The 15038-nt window shown below is 38.5% G+C and overlaps 1 protein-coding gene across 1 annotated transcript in view; it reads right to left on the bottom strand.

Annotated features, from left to right (window-relative positions):
- Positions 1-1468: 1468 nt before the first annotated feature.
- Positions 1469-15038, bottom strand: part of OSTF1 (osteoclast stimulating factor 1) — a 22804-nt gene continuing 9234 nt past the window's right edge. The window contains exons 5-10 of the mRNA XM_072359716.1: positions 9462-9515; positions 7984-8091; positions 7497-7546; positions 7311-7389; positions 6734-6832; positions 1469-4229 (exon numbers count right to left, since the gene is read on the bottom strand). Of these exons, the coding sequence (XP_072215817.1) occupies positions 4171-4229; positions 6734-6832; positions 7311-7389; positions 7497-7546; positions 7984-8091; positions 9462-9515 (449 nt within the window). The 3' untranslated portion in view covers positions 1469-4170. The remainder of the gene's footprint in view (positions 4230-6733; positions 6833-7310; positions 7390-7496; positions 7547-7983; positions 8092-9461; positions 9516-15038) is intronic.

Here is a 15038-nt window from a genome sequence, read left to right as displayed (position 1 = left end):
AAAATCTTCAGTAAATAGTCTCAAGTAGATAACTGACACTGTGTACCTGTGCTAAAGGAGTCTGCTGAACACAGAATATACTTGAAAAGTAATTGTAAATTTCGAGAATATAATTTATGTTGAACATCTCCAGAAAACGCTGAGGATTAATATCAGTTTAAGATCTTGTTGTAGACACGAAGTCAAGTAGAGGTGACTGTAACAAAACTGTGAACAAAGATATGTAGTACACAAATCAAGAAGACAAAAATAGTTCTGTTTTGAGCTTCAAGCCTTCTACTTCCGATGTATCTTCACTCATTTACAAACACTCAATTCAGATGATCAATCAGATCAACAACCAGAAATATGATTAACTTTTAAATGTCCAGTTTCCTCGTGGTACTCTAAAATCTTCAAGCCAGCTTCATGTTAAAACTCATTACACTCCTTTAAGTTAAGCCTTCAGAGAGAAGAAGAAATACCAATTTTCATGCTAAGGAATATAAGACATTCCAAACAAACAATAAGAAAAAAGCTCCCAGGTGACGGCAGAGAACAGATACAGATTATTTTTCCAATACACCCATAGTTGTAAGTAGAGAAATGGCTTGATAATTGCTATTAAGAAAAAATCCTCCCAAGTTTTCTTCAGGGCTTTGTTGAAAACTTCCCCACAAGGCAGTGGGGTAAGTTATAGACTCTTTCATAACTACATGAACTCCATGAATGTAGAAGAGCTAAGTTTGAAGACTTTTGCCACAGGCTCCCTCAGCCTACGATATTTAAGTTGCTTGGGACAATAGGAAACCACCCACCTTCTGTAACGGAGAGGATTGGTTTTAGCTGGACCACAGCTTTTTACGTTCACCTGTCATTTGAAGGCTGTCTCACAAAGTGTGTCTTCTAGCAGAGTTCAGACTTGTGTGAGCTCACCCAAAGGAAGACCGCTGAGATTCATATGTGGGTAGAGTAGCAGCTTTCCTGGAGAGGTTGCACTATGGTACCTCATAAAGTTGTTCCTGTCACAGATTTCAATGGCTTCATTAGAAAACAACTGAAATCTTTAACTTGTGGACATAGGCTGCATGCTCAAAAATATCTGACCGAATATCATGTAACCAAATGACTGGGAGGCCACTTTACTTCAAGCAGTCTTTTTCCCTTGGTATAAAACTTAAGCACAGGAAGCATCAAGCTGTCTTCACAAACTGGAATTCAAGAAAGAGGGAAGGTCCTAAACTGCAGACGGTGTTAAGACAGTGGACTAATTAAGTTTAAACATTTCATGTCACCTCAGTTCTTTTAACCAAATTACATTTCAGGCAAATGGTCATTTCAGTGTTAAAGTGGGTTTTGTCACAGTAAAATACTGTAGTAACTTGAAAATTATCCGCATGGAGTGATTGTGTAAGAACTAGTAAAGGACAGTTTAAATAACTACAGAAAACAGGGCATATGGAAAAACAGGATCAAGCATTTGATTGTTGGTGAAAATTTATGGGTTTAAAGAAGCCCCACATAAATCAGAAATCCCTATCCCTGGACAGCACAGCATTTCAAACTGAGACTCAGCCACTTTTCAACAGAAAGGCATGCGCAATTTACAGGAAAGCATTCGAATGTGGAACTAGGAGCTTGGCAACTATCATTTTGCCACTATTATTTTACAGACCTGCAGCTGGCCCTCCTCAGAAAGACTCTTATACTTATCCGTGTACCTGCAGTGACACTTCGGAGAAAACTAAGGGCAGAAAGTAGGTTTGTATAAATGGTACGACACTGTAGCATTTCACTCTGGCTGTAACTTCTAACTATATCAGTTTTTCTTTTTAAAATATATCTTTATATATATGAAAACTGCTATGTAGACAAGAAATCATTTATTTTCACAGTGAGTTTTATTTCACAAGATGAGCAGACAGTTGCATGAGAAAAATGAAGTTCTAAAAAAATTAGCAGGAACTTTAGTTGAAAAAATGTGTTACAGCATTAACTGCCTTTGGACCTATCTCTCCCTCAGGACACTCCAGTAAGGACTTTACAAAGGCAGCATTTGGGCAGATCCACCTTGTATTTCTGACATCAGCCTTCCCCTGCAGCACCCAGATATTGCTGCAGGTGAACAAGCCAGTCTTCCGGCAGTAGTTAAATCTAAAGACATGAGTACAACACACAAACTTGAAATCAAATCCCACAGTTAACTTTCAGGATGAAAAGTAAAAGAAGACATCAGATTTAAGTTAACATAAAATGCCACCCTCTCCATGACGCAGGAATTTTAACCTCGTGAACTTCATTTATGCAGAAAGAAGACACATTATACAGACACAGGAAACTTCTTCCTTCTCCCTCTTTACATGTCTCTGCTTGCATTGTGCCATTGTATGTCAATCAACAGCATCCAGCCAAACAGGAGGCCTGTGCTGCAAATGAGCTAGCAAAAATTACCAAATGAGCTAGCAAAAATTACCAGCTGATAAAATGTGAACCAGGACAGTTTCTGCCTATCGAGTCCTACTCAATAATTATTCTAATGAAAGCTGAGATAGGAAAGCTTGGTGGCTTTTTCTTCTTCTCCTCTAGAATTTTCAATTCCAAGATCACAAAAAAATGAAGTATTGCTTTTCAGATGAACCACAGTATTTCCCATGGCTGGAACATGTTTTAACACTTCAACAGTTTAGAACTGAAACGCTTTAACTCTTCTGCAGAGGAAACTATTCATAGATCACTATTTGAACAATGTCTCAGCCTTACAGTGTTCTGGTCAGTCTAATGCAGCTTTCTTTGGCATGTGTTCATTTGAAAACCCTTACCTGTATTTTTTTCGTTCTAGGATAATGATATGAATATCTGCTTCAATATATCTTAGAACAGTAATTTTAGTGCTCTAGACTACTTTTAAAATCTAAAATACAGTGATTTTCTTTTATCCCCCATCTTTCACTCCTTTTGTTGTTGCCTCGAAGTGACACAGACTCTGTGGTCTTGGAATGAATCTGTCAAAGCTGCTAACAGGGAAGTTAGCAGCAAATTTTCAAAGCTAGGCTGTATTGCAAATACATGCCACACTCCCTTCCCATCAGGGCAAAGAAATACCCCTCAGTATGGTGCAGTCTTTGACTGCAGCTATTTGAACAATCTTAAATTAGTATTTATTAAATTCTACAGAAAATCTTGAAAGTGGCTCAATCCTGGCCCTCTTTTAATTCACAGGAAGAAACCATACTTTTAAAAAAAATGTTTATTCAGATACCTCTCAGGAAGATACCTGTAGTATATTCAATATACATCTTCCCTCATTCCTTCAAAAACACTTAAGCTTTGAGGTAATTTAGGACAAAATATATATAAGAACACTTAAAAAATAAAAGCAAGAGATCAGTAAACAAATTGTAGGCAGGATAAATAGAAAAAATATTCAGTCTTCCTTTCATTACAAACAGTTTCAACAAAATGCACTTCAAACAGCAAAACAGTCACGTCACTAAGTTGAAAATTAAGTGTATTTCTCAAGCAAAACTGACGTAAGCAATTATTACACCTGAGTTTACATTTCAGGAATAGGGCCCATAACAGTACAAAGGAAAGAGCATCCAGGGGCAGATCTTGATCTTCCTACCCCTTATATTTAGAGGGACAGGAAAAAAAATAAAAATATTCAAACCTATAAAATTGTATGCTGTCTTGCTGGCTCCATTTGGGCAGAATACGGTCACTCTGTACAGCAGCATCTCCATTCATGCCTGATGGACTCTGTTTTATCTGCACAAAGGAACCTATTCCTGCATTAGCTTTGGGGAATGTTAGCACGGGTGTTCTGCTGTCCCAGAGGGAACTTTTAAGTTTGAAGAGTATTATTCCAGAGATGCAAGGCACTTGCTGGGAAGGTCTGAGATGAAAACTGTGCATTTGGAAGACTGTTCCTCTGTCCATTCAACAGATAAGAGAGGTAAGGCTATGCCACACATCCCCTGTCAGATAATTCCAAAGGAACTCTGATCTAAAATGTGGCACCTTCTGATATGCATGAAGCTTATTACTTTGGAAAGCATTATTTTGTTCTCATTTATATGCTAAATTGGAAGACTGCAATACTCTAAGTAAGATAATTTTACAGCTGTAAAGATACGCTTTGGGAATGAAATAAGAACATAAGTTGTAGTTCTCTAGGCTGAATGAAGAAAGCTAATCAGAATCTTCATCATCAAGGTATTCCTCTGCATTACTTAATGTTCGAGCTGTACCTGGAAAGAAACAAAGCTTTCTTTTAGTCTGAGACAAAAATTAGACAAAGCCTCGAAGACAACTACAAAACAAAACAACCCCCCCACCAATTTGCAGTGCTTGACAGTTAGTATATGAGAAAACTGATCCCTGTGTCATTTAGTCATGTTAGCTCTGTGGGAATACAAGAAGGACTGTACAGAGCAGCAGCTGTGGAGCAAGACAAACAGCATAAAAACCAAGGACACCTCTAGAAAGAAGAATGGCTCATGGCTCTGACTGGCATGAATGGTTGAAGAGTGTTTGCGGAATGCTCTGCTGACATGTAAAAGTGGATGGGAGAGTTGTACGAGTGAATGGGAAAGCTAGAGAACTTGAGAAGGTATATAAGAGCTGTAAAAACTTGTAACAAATTATTTGGATCATTCACATCTGAGTCCATGCAAACATTATATGGATGTTGAGGCTGAAGATCTGGATCTCAAACACGGAGTAATTCAGCAAGGCCTGCAGTGACGCCCCAGTTCTACATCCAGTGACTAAGCCAGGCCTCACATCTCTTAGATTTAGTCTGCTCTCAGTGACTCTCAGGAGCCATCTTCTGGCTCCTTAGGAGATGTACAGCAGAGCTGCCACTAATTTTATATTCTGAATGTATTGTCTTCAAAGTGCAAACAAAAGGATGCCCAAGTAGACAGATGAGCCCCCACAGTTTTCTTCCAAATGCTTAGTTGGCTGCCATTTTCAACTCAAAACTGAACACACTGCATCTATTGTCTCCTCCTTCCACATTTTTTTTTTTCCTGTTTGTTATTTCTAAGTGTATCTTAGATCTCATTTCTTAGAATATACTTCAACAGTTATGACACAGGAATGTGTGTGTTTATACACAAAACACAAAACTGTACATTTGAGTGGTGGTAAAATAGCCTTTCAAAGAGCAAGCAAAATATTTTCAGACGGACTGCGATATAAGCTGTATCTGAACAGGGAAAGATTTGAAAATGGGGACATGTAAAGTACTACTACAGATCCTTTTCCAAACTGACAGATGCTTGAAATGCTGAAATGTAGAATCAAGAGTCACAGAAAAAAAAATAATTAATACAAATGGCTACGATAATATAAAATAAAAGAAAAATACATGGATCAGTGGTGTCAGATTACAAAAGCCTAAACTAAGAGAGAGAGAAAAGTAAGGAAGCTAAACTGGAACTGCAGTTAAACCTGACATCAGCTCTCACAATAAGGCAATTTTGAAAACACAGTGTGAGAGCATCAGAGATGCCAGCAGAAGTACAAAGGATTAAAAACTAGTCAGCTATGAAACAAAAATAACTAAAGAGTGATGCAAATGCAACAGAAGTAGGTAGTATTTCTACAGCCAGGAAACAAAACATTAATACAATAATTTTGGACATTTGAACTGAGAATACTCCCATGTCAGACGTGTTTCTAACAAACAGGAAAAAATGAAGTCAGTGCTCCTAACAGGATTAGCTATCATTAGAAAAAATATTTGTATCAAAACTGAGGAAAACTTGCTCCTAGTTACAATTGCTCTCTTTCAACTCAAAACTGATGTCAATTTTGTCAGCATTTTCTAGTAAATCCTGGTATTACCTCTTGCTATAAAAAAAAAAAAATGGTTGCTATTTTCACCGCAACTCATCATCAGCCTTCTAAAGCTCCCTTCAGCTGTTCCATCATTTACACACAAGTTAGTATACCTTAAGTTATCATTCCTTCCATACAGTGGTACAGTATCCCCCTGGATATGTGTTGTTAGGTTATTTTTCATCTCAGTTCACCTAGGATTTCCAACCCTATTTCAGTCTTCTGAAAGACATATGTAACATCGCTTATATGACACTAAACAATTCAGACCTTGTTCAGCTTTTTAAAGTGGCCTTGTATCTCCTAAAAGTTTTTTGGGCTTTGTTGTTGTTTCCTGTTTGTTTATTTGTTTTTAAACTATTAAAAGGGATTAGGTGTGCTATTAGAAATGATGAACACAAGTGGGAGACAGTGAGACTATTCTGATAAATAAACCATAAGCATTCTTTCCTTATCTCTCTATTGGAGAGTCAACTTGGTGAAATACGGGAATATGAAATTTAAGGAGCAAAAAGAAAACAAAAGACAAATTTCTGTTGACATTGGCTTAGTTTGGAGTAACAGGTGTGATTAAGAAGGCACATTCCATACTGTTTCACTCTCATACCCTGTTTCTTATGGCATAGTGCTCTTAAAGGAAGCTAGTTTGTTTCCATCCTTGCTTTTCTTCTGAATAGCCCTTACTGTTTCTACAACAAACTCTGACTCTTGCTGACAAAAGGTGGCATTTTGCAGGCCTCTATCATAGCTCTGCTGAACTATCCCATTCAGATAAACCCTGCCAAACCAACTCTTATCCCGTGTATCTCCAAAGCAGATATTACAACTATCAACATATTGATATTTAGTTTAAATTGTAAGTGTCCTATAAAGATGAAAAACTTATTGGAAGAAAAATCAGAAATACCTGCAGTCTGTTTCTTCTTAAGAAGTGAAGCACAAGCTGCATTGGTTGCCATGTCTAAAGCCAGTTTCTTCTCATTGTTCTTCAGATCTGTTCTTGCCCCTTTATAACAGAAAATTCCCATCGTGACTTATCATCCAGGTACATCTTAAGCAATGGTATAATGAGAAGATTTTCTGTAGCGTGGGTAAAACAGCTTAGAGTAATGGACAAGGAAATATCATCTTTGGACTGATCTGAAGCATTCTAAAAGCTAAGGATGTTCTTCCATAAGCTACTTTTGGTTGGGGAAATTGTTGGCTGTTGTTACTTCTGTTTCAGGAAGTAAATGGAACTGCTGTTCTGGGTTAAGTTCCTAATTTTGTCTATAAAGCAGAATAAAATTTATCTGGAGCAGATGCAATGTCTATTTCTCAAAACAGCTGCCAGAATTTTCTGCAAAGCTTATAAAATCAGGCAGGTAAGCTGGCTAGGGACTGTACTTGAGTTACAGGAAAGGAGTTTAAAGGACACACATTTATAAACAATCAGGAAGCTAGTCTGCCATAGAGATTGTTGAAATCTTGGTGAAGATCTTTACCCTTTGCCAGCAGCATCTCTACAATATCTGCATAACCTTTCCATGCAGCAGCATGCAAAGCTGTGTCTCCCAATTTGTTCTGTGGAGTTAGAGGGAAAAGCAACAGGATTAAAACACAGCAAAAAAAAAATCTTCTGGCTTGTACCACAGATGAATAGCAACACATCTTTAGTGTAAGCGTCCTACCTGCTGGTTCAGCTCTAGGTTTGCTTGGGTAAACAGAACATCCACTATATCTGCAGAAAACACAGAAGAATATGAGTTTGGTGGAAACAAATTGTGCTTATTTGCATACAGGATATAGATCTTAGTTAAGACTCAATGAAAGAAAGATTCAATCAGCTAATGAAAATATCTAGCAGCCAGAAAACAATGAAAAAAACAACCATTAGTCACCATGAAACACTACAACAAAATATACAGCACTCTTTTTTGGTCTGTTCTTACCACTCTGCTTCTAACAGTTACAGTGATTGGAATGACCCCTTCAATAGCAGTAACAATATACATAGAATTTGACAGATCTGAACTTCACTTTAACTCTTAAAAAAAACCCACAAAGTAGCATAAGAAAATCCTGGCTTTATTATTCAGTACAGTGGCTTTAGCAATGCGTCTAGCAAACAAATCAAGAAAATCAGGGCTCAGTTGTTTTAAACTAATTATTTCATACCTTTGTGGCCTCCATGGCATGCCCAATAGAGAGCTGTATTTCCAGCTTTGTCTAAGCCATTGACTCCAACTCGGTTATCCAGACACTCTCTCAACCAACTTAGGTTGCCTGAAAAAACAATTCCATTCTACTTATTTCTGTTCTTTAAAAAGTTAACAGAATAGTTGAAAGCACTCAGTTCTCTCTGTTCTATGAACAAACAAGGTGAAAAAATTATCAGCAACAGTTGCAATTTGCAAAGCAATCAGTTTAGTTCCTAACAAACATTTCTTCTTCCATTCTCAAGAGATCTTCAGGTACCTGTATCATTAAATGGATAACATCAGCCATTTTTGCTGTGCATACAATCATACCTTATTTAATGGCAATTCTATCAGGCTGTAAACCAGCTTCTGAAAGCTGCATTGCTTCACTAATTAATTAGGTAAAAACGCCAGGCAAAAAGAACAGACAAAATATCCTCATCCAAAATATCACAGAATCACAAGGTTGGAAAGGACCTATAAAATCATCTAGCCCAACGATCCTCCCTCCACCATACCTACAGAAAACCCCTGAACCATATCTCCTAGCTCCCTATCCAGATGCTTCTTGAACACTGCCAGTGATGGTGACTCCACCGCCTCCCTGGGCAGGCTATTCCAATGCCTGACCACTCTCTGAGAGAAAAAGTTCCTTCTTATGTCCAGTCTAAACCTCATCTGATACAACTTGTGGCCATTTCCTCCAGTCCTGTCTGTTGCCTGGCAGAAGAGACCAAGCTCCTCCTCATCGCAACCTCCCCTCAGGAAGTTGTAAAGTGCAATGAGGTCTCCCCCGAGCTCCTCTTCTCCAGGCTAAACAATCCCAGCTCTCTGAGCCGCTCCTCATAAGACCTGTGCTCCATACCCCTCACAAATTTTGTTGCCCTTCTCTGAACACGTTCCAGGGCCTCAATGTCTTTCTTGTAGTGAGGAGCCCAAAACTGAACACAATACTAGAGATGCGGCCTCACCAGAGCTGAGTACAGAGGGATGATCATTTCTCTGCTCCTGCTGGCCATACTATTTCTTATATAGGCCAGGATGCTGTTGGCCTTCTTGGCCACCTGGACACACTGTCGGCTAATGTTCAGCCGAGCATCGACCAACACCCCCAGGTCCCTTTCCTCTTCATAATCATCCAGCCACTCAGCTCCAAGCCTATAGTGCTGCATGGGGTATTGTGGCCAAAGTGCAGGACCCGGCACTTGGCCTTGCTGAACCGCATCCCATTAACCTCAGCCCAGCAATTCAGCCTACCCAGATCCTTTTGGAGGGCCTCCCTACCCTTGGGCAGATCAACACCACCTCCCAACTTGGTGTCATCTGCAAACTTACTTAGCTTGCACTCAATTGCACTCATTCAGGTCGTCAATTATTTTATATTTATTATTTTAGCGCGAAATGAACTGCCTTTCATCATTAGCATTACACAACTGAAATCCAAATCATGCTTACCTCGCTTGGCAGCTTCATGCAGGGGGTTATCAATAGACTCAGCTTGTTCTGCCACTGAAATGAAACAGATAACAAATTCTACTAAGTCTGAAATAGGGCTTTTTCTTATTTTTGCAATAGCCAATAATGCATATTCAATGTGAATGTGAACAGAGACTTGTGAGTGATAAGTCTAGTCCATGGGTGTCCAAGCCTTTGGCTTGTCCAGGCTGCACTGAGTGAAGAGGAACTTGGCCACATACAAACCATTTAACAGAACTAACGTACATAAATAACAAAACTTTATATATATATATTTGTATTATTCTATTATATTTTTCTATTATTCTATTATTCTATAATAGAATAATACATATATATCTAAAGTTTTGTTATTTATGTATGTTAGTACATAAATATACGCTATTAAAACAAAAAACAACAACAAAAACATGAAACTAGTGAGACATTTGACCTTGCTTTCATGAAACTAAAGCATCAGTGTCTGGTTCAATGGAAGTGGTTGCAGTTCTCAGTGAGCTCTTGCGACATTCATCAGATAGTTCTGAAGAAATATTACTCTTCCCGCAATTCATCCTTGAAAACAGTTGTTCACAAACGAATACATTGCCAAGAAGTGATGATGTGAACAAGGTGAGATTGTGAAGCACAAGACATTTTTCTCTATTAAGGCAGGTCTTATAGAAGTCTAGTAAAGAGACATGTTCAAATTTTTCTTTAACTTGAATGTCTGACTGCAACTATATGCATTCCATTTGAAAATGCGCAGGCAACGTATTTATATCAACTGAAAATGGAGTTGCAAATATTCAAGAAAATTTATCTTGAAAATCTTGAAATACTTATCTTGAATCTTATCTTGAACTTGATCTTGAAGCTTATGCTAAAATCGCTTTATCAAAACTGAAAGCAAGGCTGCATATTTTTCACTGTTCATGGGCCCATGTTTAACCAACACATCAAAATGCATGAATTTATTTGCCATAATCTGATTTTGCCATAATTTATGTTTCATTTTGAACACTGTAACCATTAGAAACAGGTAAGGTGATTTTCACATTGAAAATGCATGTTGAATTTGTTTAAATGAGTGGTCAAATCCATCAAAAATGCCAACTCAATGAGACCTTCTTCATCTTCAAGTTCAGGCACAAGATTTCCTTTTGATTCCATAAATGACTTCATTTCATTTTCCAAATCACAAAATGTTCCAGAATTTTACCCCAACTTAGCCACCTTCCTTCAGAAAGGTAAATGATATCCTGACAATCAGCATCCATACTTCTATCCTGAAGTGACCACACTTCAGTCCACTGGACTTTATGAAATCCACAGGTTTGAAGATGATATGTAAGGCATTATCCATTTTTAAAGCTTTCAAACAAATCCTCTAGACGTGTGACGTGATGACATTTCATCCAACCTGAGCTGCCAGTGGCAACTGCATCATCTACTATTAATCTACTAAATTACTACTTTTCTGCCAACCACTGTCAAGGCAATATTGGTAGCTATACTAGCCCTGTTAACAAGGGTTCAAGAAAATTGCTTTAATGTAGTTTTTACTGCTTCATACAAATAAGGAGATTTAGTTGAGTCTTTTAATGGCACCAAAGAAACCATTTATTCAGTGACATTATATTCATCAACAACGCCTCTAACGAAAACAGCAAGTTCAGCCACATATGTAGCACCAGCGCTTTTACCTATCACCAAAACGCAGAATTCAAAATTAGCAGTTTTGCTCTTTGAATTTTCATAGATGTTCCTATTTCTTCAGTCCACCTGGCTACTGGTAAATCAAACTGATTTTAGAAAAATCTGGTTCTATTTCTGGACACATTGTATCTGACACACTTTTCCAAACATTGCTCAATAAAACTCACCATCAGTGAGGTTTTCATTGTTTTGCAGCCAGATTTGGTACCATGTAAATAGCTTTTGTAACAGTCTTAATTTTCTTAAAAAGCTACTGTTGAGATGGCAGCCACTTCCTGTTCCACCACTTCTTTACAACGCATTCCTCAATATGCATTGAATTTGGCAGCAGGTTTCTGCAGATAATGTCTTTCCAAATTGTAATCTTTGAAAGCCAACAGTTTCCTTACAAAATAAGCATAGTGCTATAGCATTTGTCTTGACAAAAAAGTACTCAACAAAGTATGGACTGACAAACACTCTTCCTTCATTCAAAATGTTTATTTTACTGGGTTTTGCTTTCTTCTGAGATGCAATGAGGCAATTGAAATCACAGCATTTTTCCCAACAAGAAATGCATGTAGCACAAGCACGTGCCATGCATAATACACGTGATGTGGCTCACTGCATGTGGTGGGAACAAGAGACAGATTCAGCACTCTGCCCTCTCTGTGTCTTGGTTCCAAACCTGGCAGGGCTGACCACACATCAGTGGTTTGACTGTTTCCAAGCAATGCGTGTGCACTTGGGGCAGCCTGTCAAGACAAAGCATGATAGCTGCACTGTGAGCTGTACCAAGCCACATGCAGCTTGCAAGCTGGATGGGCCTAGACTAGTCAGATAAAATTCAATTTATTGTGTATGGAAAAGCAATTCAAAGAATAGCCTGTAAAAACTTCAAACAGCAGCTGCAGGTCACTGGGAATTTGGTAATATTCTGCCTCAGCTGTTACATGCCTTTCTACAGTTATAAGATGTTCTTAAGCAGCTGCATGCAGCTAGGCTTTCAACCTATAGATTGCCATCTGTAGTTGTGAGATAATTATTTGCAAGCATTATCTAGAGGGTAGCTAAGAAAACCCATTGTCAATAGCATTACAATTTATTTTACAGAGGTTTTTATTTTCTCTGGAAAACTTACAGGAGATCTGAGGATCAAAACTGCTTCAACAAGGAATACAGTGGAAGTTTGGGTTTCAGTAGATTTTTCCTTCATCTCCAAAGCACCCACTAGTTTCACATTTTCCACATTTGGAAGTCAGGCTGTGATTTGGTAACTCCATTTTACAAATCTTTAAATCTTTTTAGGTAGAAATGTCTGTAATTAGCAAGGGCTCAAGCAAGTATGACTGTAGAATCTGAGATGAATAGGCTCTCCAAACTCCTGCTCTACAGTTTATTAAATAGGGACAACATGAGAGCAGGTTTCTCAGACCAAACTGCTATTACAACCAGGTGCAAAGCAGGCAAACAAAACATACTTTAACTACCAAAAACAGAACACTAAGGACAATCATGACCTATCCAGACCTTTTCTTGCAATTACATTTCACATTTCTGCCTCTAGCTGCAAGTAAAATAAAATATACGTTAGATTCCAATATTTCAGATTTGCGCTAACAGCGAACAGAATCATAATACACAGAATCACAGAATCACCAAGGTTGGAAAAGACCTCCAAGATCATCCAATCCAACCATCCACCTATCATCAGTATTCCCCACTAAACCATGTCCCTAAGTACAACATTCTTGAATACCTCCAGGAACAGCGACTCCACCACCTCTCTGGGCAGCTCACTGCAGCACACAGCCACTCTTTCAGAGATTTTTCCTAATGTACAACCTGTATCCCCTCCTGGCATGACCTGAGGCCATTCCCTCTAGTTAATACACAGCCAAAGAAGCTGGTTCCAGAAAAGACAGCCATCAAACAAGTAAAATGCACCAGTGACACTGAATAGTGCTTGTACCACAAAACATTAGTACTAGTAGCCTTGCAGAAATCTAGAAACAATTCTGTTCTTATAAAACCATTGAAAGTAGAGTAATAAATATTTTAAAGGCAGATAATATTTGATTCTGGCTTCACCTGCTTTTGTATTCAGTGTCTTAAAACATGTTCCTTCAAGCCCAGCAGATGGAGCACAAGACCCCAGAAGAGCCTAAGTACTTCCATGTTTGTCTCCACTTTTCTCAAAAAGATTGCAGAGGAACACAGAATTTCACCAAGAAGGTAGCAATGTTTAATTAAGACTAAATCTAGGCTGTCTTACTGCCATAGCCAATGAAGGAGTCTTTTGTTTAAAGAAGACGTATTCCTGGTATTTTTCATTTTTAGTTTTTGCACAGACTTCTTACACGTTACATTTTTGCAAATGCACACACACCTCTCTGGCCTGAAAAATCACTGATTGCTTGAGGTTGGAACCAGCCTCTGTAAGTCACTTGGTTCAACCTTCCAGCTCAAGCTGGGTGACTCAGAGCAGGGTGCCCAGGCCCATGTTCAAGCAGCTGTTGAAGATTTCCAAGGAAGAGACTACAACCTTGTAGGGCAACCTGTACCAATGCTATTACCCACGCACTAAAGAAGTGCTTCCTGATGTTCAAAGGGAACCTCATGTCTGTGCCCTGGCACTAGGCACCACTGTAAAATACCCAGTTCCATCTTCTTTGCACCCTGATTCCAGGTCTTCATATATATTAATAAGGTCCTACCTGAACCTTCTCTAAGTGAAGTCTTTGCTCCTTAAGCCCTTCCCCATTGTGTGGAGTCCATTAATTGTTTTCATGGCCCTTAACTGGACACTTGCCAGCATGTCCATGTCACTCTTGTATGGCAAAGCCCAGAACCACAGACAGTATTCCAGATACAGTCTCACCGATGCTGACAGAAGCTAAATGTTGCTCAGATAATTTTTCAGCACAAGTTTTCCAAAATGATCACAGTAGAAACACAGATAGAAATAGCAGTTGGTTTAAATATAGCACACATCCAAAGGAAAAATGAACACAGGTAAGCATATTTAAATAATTATCTTATATAACAGCAACTGCTCTAGCAGATGGCAAGAGCACAGCCAGTTGGTCCAGAACATAACAATGTTTTTCTAAAAATGAAATTGCATGCCAGGGTCAAAGCAATTGCACTATGGGCCACCACTCATATCTCTAAGTATTTCTCCTTCAGGGCAGGGAAAAATAGCGCTGCTACCATTATGTCTCCTGGTGAAGAAAGGGAAAGACAAAGAAACCACACTGTTACCAAAATACTAACAGTTATGATGCAATCCGTCTCATGGACATGGCTACTCTGCCCACATTTCCGTGGAGGGCTTTAAAGAATTGTGTTAACTGCACTGGTGGCTTTTCAAAGTGATTTTAGTTAGATGTGAAAAAGCAATTACAATTCTGTCAAAGCAGAATTTTCTGAGGCTGAAAAACAAAGCAACAAATGATGGCAAACAGAACAGTGAGGAGAAAAAACAAACAAACAACAACAACACAACAACTTCCAGAGCATATCTACAAAGTTGCTTACAATCTGCTTTAGCTCCCTGTCCATATACACAGCTTACTTAACAATTTGAGCATCGATTTATTGATTAGCTTGGTAAGAAGCCACCCCATGCTGCATCAGACTTCTTGATCTCCAAGCCACTGAAGGCTCTGCATGACTATCATTACATTTACTTAGAATAAAACAACATACAGGCTGAACAAATATGATACTGCTGATGAGAAAAATCTTAAAAATAAGAATCCAATCATTACAGATACAAAGAATGTAAAGCTATGAGCTTTGTGTGCACCCTGTAGAACTCTCCTCTATATTTAACTGTTTTTCCTCTCCCAGCTAAGAGTGTCTGTTCTCACAAGC

Source organism: Excalfactoria chinensis, chromosome Z (genome assembly GCF_039878825.1).
Source record: "Excalfactoria chinensis isolate bCotChi1 chromosome Z, bCotChi1.hap2, whole genome shotgun sequence".
Lineage (NCBI taxonomy): Eukaryota > Metazoa > Chordata > Aves > Galliformes > Phasianidae > Excalfactoria > Excalfactoria chinensis.
This window is presented reverse-complemented; position numbering and strand designations above follow the sequence as displayed.